At 40.6% G+C, this 13633-nt stretch overlaps 1 protein-coding gene across 1 annotated transcript; it reads right to left on the reverse strand.

The window, feature by feature from the left end:
- Positions 1–9392: 9392 nt before the first annotated feature.
- LOC21398141 (iron-sulfur cluster assembly protein 1) lies at positions 9393–12143 on the reverse strand. Its single transcript, XM_010102919.2, has 3 exons — positions 11750–12143; positions 10343–10397; positions 9393–9813 (listed from the first exon to the last, which is right to left on the reverse strand). The coding sequence occupies exons 1-3, from the start codon at positions 12048–12050 to the stop codon at positions 9681–9683; spliced, it is 489 nt and encodes a 162-aa protein (XP_010101221.1). The 5' UTR covers positions 12051–12143; the 3' UTR covers positions 9393–9680.
- Between the last annotated feature and the right edge of the window lie 1490 nt (positions 12144–13633).

Genomic DNA, 13633 nt, shown 5'->3' on the forward strand with positions numbered 1-13633 from the left:
AAATAGGAGATAATTAACAAGCTTTATCTTAGAGATAGAGATTGGATTCCTTCTAGAAGTTTGACTTCTACTCTATAAATACTATTTTTGAGACAATTTTCAGAATGGTTTTTTACCCTAATTTTAGAGGTAGCCAAAAATTCTCTATAGAAATTTTGGAAACAATTTTTCAGCCCTAAGGGTTAAGGCTGGCCGAAATTTTCAAGAGAGAAAGGAAGGAAAAATTTTTCTCCAAAAATTCCACATCGTGCATGTGATGGTGTTTGTGGAAATTCGAGTGTTTATTGTAACCCGTTTTGCCTCATGTGTGCCCACACACACGTCTTCGTGGATTCTAGGAATTGATGTGGAAGACATTGGTTTTCTAAACACAACGATTGGAGCAAGGACTGTTCGTGGTCAAAGAACTCAAGTTATCATCCGAGTCGGCTTCCAGGTATTTTTTCCTGATTGAGTTCTTGATCTTTATAAGTTAATTAGATTAATTTATTCGTGCATAAATTAATATAATCTATAGAGTATCTCAAAAGTTTTATGAAAATTTTTGTTATACACGATCCGCCTCTTCCCCGCACCACCGCGCTTCCGCATCCGGATTCGATCCGGAGACCAACAAGAGCTGAGTCAATTCGACATCGAATACATACCGAGGGCGGCAATCAAGGGACAAGCACTGGCGGACTTCTTGGCCGAGTTCTCCCACAGATCGGTAGTAGACGTCGACGAAGAAATCAATGAAATAAGATGGAAGCTTTACGTGGACAGAGTGTCAAACAAAACCGGGTCAGGAGCCGGCGTCATGCTAATAAGCCCAGAGGATCACAAAATCACCTCGGTGGTATGATTCAAATTCAAGGCGTCGAACAATGAAGCAGAATATGAGGCGCTGATCTCGGGGTTACGGTTAGCAAGTCATTTAGAAATTAAGAGACTTGAAATTTTTAGTGACTCTTAACTAGTGGTCGAACAGGTGAATGAGGAGTATCAAACGCGAAGAGAAAGAATTGGGGCCTATCTGAGGAAGGTAAAAGAAGAGCTTGCAAAATTCAAGAGCTATCAGATACGACAGGTGCCAAGAGCCAAGAACACAAACGCCGACGCCCTGGCCGAGGGTCGTCCCTATCGAAGAATTGGAACGGCCGACCATTAACGAGGCGGCAGAAGTCCTGACTATCTAGACAGCCGGGGATTGGATGACACCACTTGTCCGGTATTTGATTAACGCAGAACTACCCAATGATAGAGACGAAGCCAGAAGGATCAGGTACAGAGTCGCCAGATACCTACTGTATGACGGTCTGCTATATAGACGAGGTTTCTCAATGCCTTTGCAGCGGTGCCTAAATGATCACGAGGCGCAAGAAGTCCTCAGGGAGATCCATGAAGGAGTGTGTGGTAATCATACTGGGGGGCAATCTCTAGCTCTTAAGGTTTTAAGGCAGGGGTACTATTTGTAGGATCACGTTGTGATTTTTAAGTGAAAAATCATTTAAACAACAACAAACTTGTAGGCGGAAATTTCAAAAATTTTCACATATCATTTTAATTCTGAATTAAACACAAATCACAACGATAGATTCATGCATGATGTGTTTATGGAGAAAAGAATAGGATGACAATCATACCTTTAAGACGATTGGATCAACTATGGCCGCAAGGATCTTGTCTCACTATCTCACGTTCCGAGATGGAGAATTGCCGTGAAACAAGACCGTTGATTTATGAACACGAACACACCAACAACCACTCGTTGATTCAAGGCTATGACTCTTAATTTTTTAGGAGAAGAGAGTGAGCTCTTTTTAAAAACCTAAGGAAACAAAATTTCCTTCTATTTTTCAATACCAAAATCCGGCCACACTAGACGAGAGAAATGAGTGAGATATTTCTTTTTCTAGCTACCCTCCTAGGGTTTTCAATAATTTCTCTTTATAGGAAAATTTGAAACCTAACCCTAGATAGGTTTTTCCGAATTTTTCCCTCAATTTTTGGAACAAAATCCGAACTCTCCCTTCCAAAGGGATTTCTGAATTTTTCCAAAAATAAAATCAAACCTCTCCCTCCTTTAGTTGCCAAATAATATTATGTTCAAACTTTATTTATGAATTTTAAATTAATCATCATTAATTTTAAAATTCCAAATTCATTCTTTTTATTTTTCAATTATCAAATAAATGAAAAATAACATAATGAATTTATTTAAACATAATTGTGTAACAAAACATCAATTTTAATTTTCCCACTTATTAGAGCTAGCCTTGAGACCAAATGGGCCCATATGAACAAAGCTATGGAATTACAATACTCGACTAATTTATCCTGATAAGTTATCGACGTATTTAATTCTGACATCGTACGACTCCACTAAAGGTTCGATGCCGACTAATCTCTCGATTCATATGCACTATTTTTTTGATGGTGTTAATACAATTTATCACACGGTCCACAGAATAAGTACGATATTATCCTTCGTGAATATCAGTGACTAGAATGGTATAGAAAATTACCGTTTTACCATTCCAGTCATTATTTCCTCAACTCCTTTATATGATTGTGAATAAGAAAGACATGTTTGTAAGATGTCTCGCACATGTCACGATGTCTTAAACAATGAATACCATCATTGAATACCATGCTTGGTTTGTTTATTCACACACCCATCAATAAAGCATGAGGTGATATTATCGCTTACGAATTCCATATCTGTGAATCACATAACTCCAAATCAATTATGTCATGATCCCAATAGCCGAGATGTTGTTCAAAAAACAATGAACTAATCTCATTGGTGAATCAAAGACCATGAGAAATTAAGTCGAGTTATGTATTCACTTCAGGATTAAGATAATTACGCAAATACACTTAAGTTATAATAATTAGATTCAGAGCTCTGTAAACGGTTTTTGCTCTAATCTAATTAGTTACGAGGCCTATTCAACATGTTGTGAACATGTCTAGATCAACCACAGAGTCCAACTCCCATGCCCCGAGACCAGCATCACATGGTTCGATCTAACAGTCATAATCGGATTCGATTGCCCAATCGATCCTAATTCTATGAATATCAATTTTTTTTTAAACTATATCAGAAGAGCTTGTCCGGCAGGGATCCCCTGACTCTTCTTTCGTTGATAACAGTTTATGGACTAAGCAATCTTACTAACACTCTTGAATATGAATCAAAACATAACTTTATTTTATTTATAAACACCAGCAAAATAATGATGTCCGATATTTACCATTTCATAAATAACAAATTACACCCTACTTTATGGACACATTTCCAACACTATTGGCCTACACTTAAAAATGACGCGTTTCAATACGCTCAGCGTTGCGATAAGTGCCAACGATATGCCACCATTCCTAGAGCACCCCCAAAGAACCTAACTTCCATTCTTAGCCCATGGCCTTTTGCCAAATGGGGGATCGACCTGATTGGACCTCTACACCTTGCACTCGAGGGCTTTAAGTTTGCCATCATCGCTATGGATTACTACACCAAGTGGGTCGAGGTGAAAGCTCTTACTTCGACTACCGAGGCAGCCTGCACCAGCTTCATATGGAACAATATTGTATGCAAATTCGGCGTTCTGCACTCAATCGTGTCCGATAATGGGAAGCAGTTTGACAATGCCGCAACGTGCAAGTTTTGCGATGACTTAGGCATACGAAAGGACTTCTCAGCCCCAATACACCCACAGTCCAATGGCCAAGTGGAGGCTATCAATAAAATCCTAAAGTATACCCTGAAGAAAAATCTTGACGACCTAAAGGGGAAATGGGCCAAAGAACTTCCCAAAGTCTTGTGGGCATATAGAACGATGAGTTGAACTACCACGGGCGAAACATTATTCTTCATGGCATATGGGATCGAGGCTGTGCTCCCTGTGGAGATTGAGACGCCGACTCTAGGAACGGTCGTGTATGACGCCGACATAAACATGGAGGCCATGAATGGAGAACTCGACCTACTGGAAGAAAAAAGGCTCGACTCCCAATTATGACTCGCCACTTACCAAAGAAAGACAGCCTGATACTACGACAAAAAGGTCAAACGAAGAAGGTTTGCCCCTGGAAACCTGGTGTTAAAAAGGGTGATGCAGAGTACTAAACTAAAAAATACTGGCCACCTGGGCCCAACTTGGGAAGGACCCTACCGCATAAGGGAGGTGCTGCTCCCAGGAACCTACGTTCTGGAAACCCTCACCGGCAAACGGATTCAACACCCATGGAATGCAGAGCAGTTAAAACTGTACTATCAATAGTGTACGAATTCTTACATACTTTAATTGCGTTTGGCATTTCATTAATACAAATAAAGCTTATTCATAGCACATGTCCAAAAATCAACCCTTTAAATATGTCTGCCTAAAAATCAAAGTTTTTCAAACATACATAGGGGGAGTAAAGGGTCTACGGTTCACAAAAAACATGCATACACCAAATAAAACGTCGCCTCCTCAAAGAGGAGAGACAATTTACTTAGCAAATTTTAAGGAATTTGCCAAGACGATGACCCTAAGGGGCAAAATAAAACGTCGCCTCCTCAAAGAGGAGAGACGATTTGCTTAGCAAATTTTAAGGAATTTGCTAAGACGATGACCTTAAGGGGCAAAATAAAACGTCGCTTCCTCAAAGAGGATATACGATTTACTTAGCAAATTTTAAGGAATTTGCCAAGACGATGACCCTAAGGGGCAAAATAAAGCGTCGTCTCCTCAAAGAGGAGAGATGATTCACTTAGCAAATTTTAAGAAATTTGCTTAAACGACGACCCTAAGGGGTAGAATGAGACATCACCCCCTCCAAGGAGGAGAGGCGGTTTGCTTAGCAGAATTGTAGCAAGACTTAAAAAATAAAGGCAATTAGATGTATACAACCAAAATATAGATAATATATATATATAATCTATTGTCTGAATAGTGAAACAATATTACAAAAAAGAGGTTATAATTCAACTCCCAGTAGCCTAGGCCTCATCGCCTCCACCACCTTGGCTGCCCTCGCCGCCATCAGCTGCCGCCACCTCAGCTCCGCCGCTGCCTTCGTCGCCCCCACCTTCGGCAGGAGAACCTTCGTCGTCTGAAGGGGGCTCATAGAGGAAGTCCAGGTCGAGGCCAGGCAGATGCCTGTTAATCCTTGCCACGATCTACTCGCCAACAAACAGTATGTCACTAGCACACATATCGTGTAACTCTTCGGAGGCTTTAAAATCCTCGACGGCCCTAGCAGCGATGACCGCATTATTTTGAGTGAACTCGGCGGAAGCAACAAACTCTTTAACCCTCTCTGCCTTGCCCAGGTCGTAGCCCTCTTGCTTACCAAGGTTGTATCCCTCCTTTCAGAAGGCATTCTTGGAGTCGACAGCCTCCTTGCGGATGAGTTCAGTCTCCTTCCGGGCACGCTCCCGATCCGCTTTTGCTTCCTCCAGCTCCTAGGAGACGCGGGTAAGCTTCTTTGAAGTCTCCTCGTTACTGTCTCTTTCCTTTTTCAGGAGAGCCTTCAAACGCCCCTCGACGCGGTCCATTCCCCTACTTCTCTCTTCCACCTTAACTATATCCAGAAAATTAAGAAGAGAGAGGACGAGAGACTGCCAAATCAAAAAAAATATATTAATAAGGGAAAAAGAAAGACAAAAATGTGACACATAGGCGGCGAAGTATACATGGATCTGGAGAGAAATCTACTGGCAAGTACGACCAATCAAGGAAGCCCAGGTTGCGCTATCCCAATCCTGCTCAAAGAATGACTCGTACAGGGCCCGGAAGACGACGAAAAAGCGCGGTGGCAGATTCAGTGCCGCTTCAATCTGGGCCGGAGCAATACAGCAGACGTTCTTGGGGCGGAGGGGCCTTGGGAGCATTGGTAATATCAATTACCGGCAAAGGCTCGGCCTCCACCACCGACGTCTCAGTCGGTCAAGGCCACTTTGGTCGTGGAGTGTCCTGGGAAGATGAAGGCTCGGCTGTACGTGAGGGCCTCGGCGGGACATTGGCTGCAGCAAGGTCGCTTGGCTGCTCGCTTGGCTTAAGCTTCTTGGAACGCCTCTTCTCGCCAGGCACGGGCGGTTGCAATTTCTTCATATCTACGTCACAGCCAAAGTCAGAAATACATACCGACGACACGTTAAAAAAAACTGCAACTAACCTCCGGATGTGAGGTTGAAGAAATCTTTGACCTCGGCGGTGTTGTCAGGGGAAGGAAGGGAAAGCAACAAACCAGAACTCTCCAAGTTGTCACGTGTTAGCAAGGTGCTGACGTGACGGAAGGACTCTGGGAAGTCGAAGGCTTTCTTCACCCATGCGAGGTGATTCCCAGAAAGTTAGGGATGGTTCTAAGGACACGCAGAGCAAAAAGGGTCAGCGGTATATGATAGAAGAACAGGCGATAACTGTAAATAGACGGTCGAAGGAAACTCACTCAGCGTCCCAAAAGATGTACTCACACCTCGGCGCTTAAAGGGCGGGTCATCTGGGTGAACGTCGAACATGCCCTTCACCATAAAAAACATTGGCTTCCAGGCATATGACGATAAGGGTAACCCCAATATTAATTTTTCTAAAATGGGCTGGGATCGCCCGTGACTGCCCAAAAATACCAGCCATCACACCTAGGGGTCTGGCATAGTTTATATACAAATATGAACTCATCCAGAGGCAGATCTACATCAAACCTTTGGTCCTAAAAAATCCACATACAGACGAAAATATACCAAAAATTCGGGGCCAGTTGTGTGGGGGAGATGCCATGGAAGTCACATAGGGACTTGACAAATGGATGTATGGGGAGTGTCATCCTCGCCGTGAGGGCCCAAGTGTATACGGACATGTAGCTCAGGGGTGGTTGGCTCCCCCTGAAGTGGGGATACGGTAGGAGATACTTGAACCACCGACCGTCCATGCGCCCCTTCTTGTATGCGCGGATAATGTCCCTCTTCCGCGTCTTCGGTACGATGAAGTCGGCAGTGAAGGACGGCTGATCCTCGTCTGTCTCTACCGAGGCCATAGGGACACCTGTGAGTTGGTCGCTACTGCCGAACATGACGCCTCCCACCAAGGAGCTGGTACTGTTGGAAGAGTCATCCTCGCCTTCGACCAGGCGATTGACGCTGTCCTCATCGTCACGTGGGTCAGGAACGCAGCGCTCGACCTCCATCCGGAGTGAATCGCTGGCAGCAGAGTAGGATGGAGACTCAGCGGCTGGCGTTGGATCCGGCCACATGAGAGGCATGGAAGATGATCCCCCTCGACGTTTTATCCCTCTATAAGCCATTACTGTAAAGGAAAAATCTAAGGTCAGTTCCTATAAGTCGAGAAGGGAAGGAAAGATGGTTCGATGCTTAAAAATTGAGACGTCTTATCGGTTAAAATTAGGGTTAAAGCGACGACGGTTTAAGCCTGGGCATGAACTGAACCGAAGACTACTCAAGCAAAGCGACGACCATTCAAACTAACCCAGAATGCCAAACAGAAACCCCGAATCACTCAAAACGCCTATGGCCAGTCCAAGACATGGCGGACACTACCAAATACAGGTTCCAACCTCTCCTATCGTACCATACCTAACTATTCCCACCGCTTAAAAAATAATCCACCGTATTCCAGACACGATAAATGAAATGAGTGGAAAGGGAGTTTGAGAAGATGCTTACCAGGGAATCAGGAGCAGGAGAGGTGCACGAGTTCTTGAGAAGAATGCTGCTGGTGGTCCGCGAAATGGCAAGAAGGAAACGGTCCTAGAGAAATTTTGACAGAGTTTTGGCTGCTTCAAGGTGTTTTTGAGTGATTCGGACATGAAGAGGCCCTTTATATTAACTCAAGGGCCTCGACCCCCAGCCATTTGATCAGATACGTTCGCATCTAATGATGGGGGCACGGGAGTTTGATCCAACGGCTGGGGGAAGGGCGGGAGGTTAAGATGTCGCGATCTAGGGGCCCAGGTTCATCCATTCAAATGAGAGGCCATGTCAGCATGGCGATTGAACAAATGCGACGTTTGTGCTTCTCGAGGGGTTTCGAAGCGCCAGGACCATCATTACGAAAAAGGTTCAGAGTTAGGCTCCCAAAACCCCAGACCTAGCTCGAGGCAGTCCGAAGAAAAGCCTCGACCTGGGGGGCAGCTGTTGTGTGGAAAAATTCACATCGACGCGTCGGACAACGATCAGGCCACACGTGGCCCCATGCCTGCCACGTCATTTGCCCTCGACGCCCGAGCCTCATTGGTCTCTCCTGTATGACAGGAGAGCCGAATGTATAAGGAGACCGGAACTGTCGACCCTATACACAGTCAAGGTCTGCGAGACCAGTCTGGGCAAAATGACGTGATGAAGTCGGCCGTGAGAGAAGATACCCTCGGCAAAGGTCAGCATAGGTATAGACGGCAAACCGAAAGCAATTGGATCCGCGTCCCAAGGAAGACCCCTGAGAAGGTTGCGTCTGGATTTAGAGAAGGTCAGTTGCATAAGAAATGATTACAAGCCCCTAAAACCGCCTGGAACAGATCACTAGCTATTACAGGGATCTGCAAAGCCGTAATGGGGGGACAAATTGGATGAGTGAACAGTCCAAAATGTAATGACAGGCTACGGTCTGTACAAAAGAGGCCATAGGCCACTCGAGTTGGTGGGCCCCATGAAGGACTCGGTCCAATGGTCCAAACTGCCTACCATTGGGCAAAGACTCAAGCAATATCCATTATAAAAGGAAAGAGCCCCCGAGAGAGTGGGGAGGGAGGAAAAATTTTTCCTTACGTGCATGTAATTTGTAAAAGCAAAGTCAAGAGAAATACAATACAGTGGATGTAGTTCTTGATTAACAGTGTGAACCATTATAAAATTTCTATGTGTTCTTACTTTCATAAGCATAATCTCACTTATTTCACAACCTAGCAAAAAACCCTACTACAAAATTCAATATATTCAGTGAAATCATAAGTTCCAAACCGGTAACCCAACGGGCTACTGTGAGGTAATGCGGTAAGATCTTATTGACGAAATTCCACCGTTATATTTTTATTTTTATTTTGAGATAATAATTAGAAAGGACTCTCTCGAGCAGAGCTTTTCTATCAGTACAATTATTTTTGACTGTTTTATCTAATTAAAATCATATTAAATTAAAAAAATATGTAAAATAGATAATTTTTAATATAATTATTTTTTTTAATCTTATAAGAGAAATCCCCTAAAAGGAATTGAAAATGAATTTTTAGTAGAGAAAGAAGTTCATCTCGTATTCACTGGTCTTAAATCCTGCAGATACAAAAGCTTGAACCCATTCAACACATGATTCTTCTATTGACATATCTCAACTCCAATACAACTTTTGTAAATTCCATAGGATACCCTTTTGCGTTTTATGTTCCCACTCAAAAGAAATGAACTCCATCTGTTTTAGTTGGATAACTGCCAAAATCAAATTCCAATTAAACATTCATGATTCGACCAGGAATACTGCAACAAAACATTCATAAGATTAACAAGAAATCAAATCTAATTACAATATGATTAAAGGGCTTTCTTTTCATCTCAGTTTTCCCCTCTGAAAAACATACATCAAAGAAAGCCTACTCAGAAGGCCCTAACAAACCACAATCCTTATTGCAAGTACTAGGTAACTTAAAGGTAACTATGTCCAACACCAGATGTTTTCATCGTCATTTTTTACACAAGGCCAAAATCAAGCATCTTTAGCCTCGATAGGTTTCCCACGTTTAGCTTCATAGTCTTTGACAGCCGCTTTGATGGCATCCTCGGCAAGCATGCTGCAGTGTAGCTTAACCGGAGGGAGTGAAAGATGCTTTGCGATGTCCCTACAGAAAACCAAGAGTAAACTGTAAGCACAATGTGATGCATCACTTGGTTAAGTGTCCATCAGAAATGAATTAAACTTGTTTGAGCAGTTGGTATATGCAAGTATTCAACAGAACAGAGTTGGTGTAATTACAAGGAAAGAAGAAAATTTGGTTAGCTTTTAGCTGAGGTGTTCCCAAGATGATAAATGCTCCTTTTTAAATCCTTAGGTTTTCACTTATGGTCTTTTTTTTTTTTTTTTTTTTAAGTGATCTTCAAAACAAGATTATATATCTGTGCACATACGACTTCTCATTCCTCATTGTGTTTTGCGGGACACACACACACATGACACATTTATCTATTTTTTATATACAAATAAGTGAAAAGATACCCAATTTATAAGCTACTGTAGTTGTAACAAAATGGAACTATAAAATAGTGAGAAAAAAATATAAATATGATTGGATTCTACAGAACAGAATGACCGAGAAAATATGCATTATGGGCTTTTAAAAAAATAGATACAAGCATTTAGCAGAAACTTACGAGTTTTTAATGGTCAAGACTTCCTCCATTTGTTTGCCCTTCACCCATTCAGTAGCTGAAACAAGAAAAAAGTCCCACGAATGAGATACATAATATTACACAGCTTACATCAAGAAGCAACTTATCGTAACTTCAATACAACTTGGAACTCAACAACGTCCATGTAGATAGAAAAGCAAAGTTTAATTCTTTACGTAGCCCTCTTTGTTTTCTTTCGACAAGGAAGTTGCATAAAAACGTGATGCTTGACGCACGTGGTTAGGAAGTGAAGTAGACAGGGCGGGCATTGAAGACATACATATAACTTTAGATTATAGAAAACATGAAACTTCTTTTGCTGAATTGTTATGGAAAGATCATATTCTTAGCTTTTATCACAAGTAAAAGAACCAACCTTCCAAAAACTATACTTGTTCCTTTGCTATAAGATTACTATACTTTCACTTTGTAGTTTGTTCCAAAACTAATCAACTATTCCTCTACCATAAAAAATTACGCAAAAAAATCCAACCATTTATATTCCTCAGCAAACTTATCTTCATTATTTTAAAAAACGCTAATCAAAAGACCCATTAGATTTTCTTCAATCTTCATATTTCATTCAAACTTATTAATAAAAACCAAACAAGACCCTCACCCAAAAACCTAAAACAGATAAACAAATACAACAAGCAAGAGGCTATTAAAAATTCTTTAATCCAAAATGGTTTCATCGAATCGAAGTCTTTCCATTTCACCCATCAAATCCAATAAACTGATTCAACATCGAATTCTAATAACGAGAACCCTAAATAACCATTCTTCCCCATCAATTATGGCATATTATATCTCAAATCTTAACTACAACTTCGAACCAACCAAAACCAACCGGGAAAAAATAATGTTCCCGGAGCTTCCAAAACCTTTTAAATTTTCCCCCTATTACACTAATACATGAAATAATCCTGTTTTTAAACTTCCACAATCCAAAACAAGATAGGTTTCATCGAAGTCTTTCAATTTCACATGTCAGAGTCAATAAACAACTAATAAATCATCGAATCCAATAACAAAACCCAAAAAATCCCGTAATTTACAATTCCGTTCCAATCAATTATAACATATTATACCTCAACCAGAATAAAAAAAAAAAAGCATAGTATTTATGTCCCTGTAGCGTCCAAAAATTTTAAAATTTCCCCCTATTTCACCAATCCATGAAAATATATCCAGTTTTCAAAACCTTCCACAATCCAAAACAACATAGGTTTCATCGAAGTCTTTCCATTTCACTCGCCAAATTCAATAAACAACAAAATAATTCATTCAATTTAATCTCTAAATTACGATTTCGTTTTCCCTAAAGCTTCCAAAACATTGAAAATTGTCCCCTAACCCAAAATCCCCATCAATCAGAAACGAACCGACCTAACGAAGAAGAAGCGATGGCGGATCCACAGCCGAAGGTCTTGAAGCGGGCGTCGACGATCTGGCCGGTGGACTCATCGACCTTGATCTGGAGCTTCATGACGTCTCCGCAGGCCGGAGCGCCGACGAGGCCGGTGCCGACGTCGGGGTCGTTCTTGTCGAAGGAGCCGACGTTGCGGGGGTTGTTGAAGTGGTCGATGACCCGCTCGTGGTACTGACGCTGCAGCACCTGGACCGCCGGTGACCGCGCCTCCCGTGACGCTATCCCCTGGAGGATCCTCTTCGAAGTCAGCCTCAACATTTTTTTATCTTCCTTTCGCGAGATTTCAGAAAGTTTGGAGAGAATAGGATTAGAGCGAAATTTGGGTATCTATTAGGGTATAAGGTTTTGAGCTTTGGCTGTGGCGGTTCTGACTTGAGTTGGGAGATTGTTGAGGGATGGTGAGCTGACACGTGGCGGTCGAGATTCCTCTGGACTCGCAATTTGCGGCGCGGAAATAACTGGATCAGATTGAGAGAATACGTTGGATTGGGCCTTTAGCTTTGGGTCTATAAATTTCATCTGGGCTTCAGCAACTAGTGGATCAACGAGAGAGTGAGAAAAGTGTTTTGGTTCAACCACTCGAATTGTGGTGATTTAAACCTTTTTGGTTTAAAATGTAGAATTTAGATTGTAGTAATTTTAATTATGATTAAATCAATATTTTAATATGTAAATAAATTATAATTTAAATTAGGAATAAAATTTGAATTGTATTTAATAGAGTGTTTAAAATTGTCATTAGAGTTTTGTAACAAAACTTATAAAACCTCATTGTACATGACATATTTAAATATGAATATAGATGGAGATTTGTTCATCTTTTCATTATGAACATATAAGAAAAATAATCTCAATTGAAGTTGAAACGAATAATTCATGACATTTTAAGCTTAAAGTTGAAGAAAGAAAAACCAAAAAGTGAGTTGCTTCACAATAGCAAAACTATTTAGATGGTTTGAATTTAAGGGGAGTATGAATTCTGATTTTGCCCTCTTTTGTTTTATATGTTTAAATTACTATTTAAATATTTTTGCTACAGTATTTTTGTTGAGAATGGTGTCCTAGAAGCATAAGATGTAATAGGATATTTATTATTTATTTAATAAAAGAGTTTATTCATCATTTTATTTGTATATATTTGTGAATATTTTATGAATATCAATGAAAATTCCGTGATTATTTATGTAACCTTAAACAATATTGTATATAAGTGTTATATACGAGAGGATAATGTTTAAGGATAATAATCAAAAAGCAATGTTCATAATGAATTTAATTAAAGTTCAGAATATTTAATTAAAAAATTATTAATACATGTCATTCCCATTTAGAATGGAACGGTGTTATCTGCACTGTTAATATGGTGAGATATTGAATGAGTGTATTTCGCATAATGAGATTATGTGGAACAATGACACATATACAATATGAATTTCTAATAATTTCCGTTAAGTATAGAAATTCTAATTGAGTCTACCGATGGTCATATATATAATGATCTTAATCCTGAGTTCTTAACAGACTCCTATTTATGGATTTGTGTCTTTTGATTTACTCAGTACGGATTCTGAGATCCTGAATCCTATTCCTTGTATTTTGGAGACATGATGAAGTAGATAGCCGGGAATGTTATTACACGAGATGGAATCCATTCCTTCTTAAGAAAGAAGTAGATAAATAATTCTCTTGAAGGTTGATTCGGTACTTGGACCAGTAGGAGCTCTGATTCATGAATGTGTTTTATGAATCACTGTCCATTAGAGAATCAATGGTACTCAAGGATAAAGATATAATTAGAGAGGTTAACGGATTCTACCTAGCTCTAATTATGAATTATTTAT

This window comes from Morus notabilis, unplaced genomic scaffold (assembly GCF_000414095.1).
Source record: "Morus notabilis unplaced genomic scaffold, ASM41409v2 Scaffold229, whole genome shotgun sequence".
NCBI classification, from domain to species: domain Eukaryota; kingdom Viridiplantae; phylum Streptophyta; class Magnoliopsida; order Rosales; family Moraceae; genus Morus; species Morus notabilis.

Coding starts and splice junctions, on each gene's coding strand:
- LOC21398141 (XM_010102919.2), bottom strand. CDS start 12,050: ATGTTGAGGCTGACTTCGAAGAGGATCCTCCAGGGGATAGCGTCACGG. Junction 10,398..11,749: donor CATCGCTTCTTCTTCGTTAG/GTCGGTTCGTTT, acceptor TTCTTGTTTCAG/CTACTGAATGGGTGAAGGGC. Junction 9,814..10,342: donor GTCTTGACCATTAAAAACTC/GTAAGTTTCTGC, acceptor GGTTTTCTGTAG/GGACATCGCAAAGCATCTTT.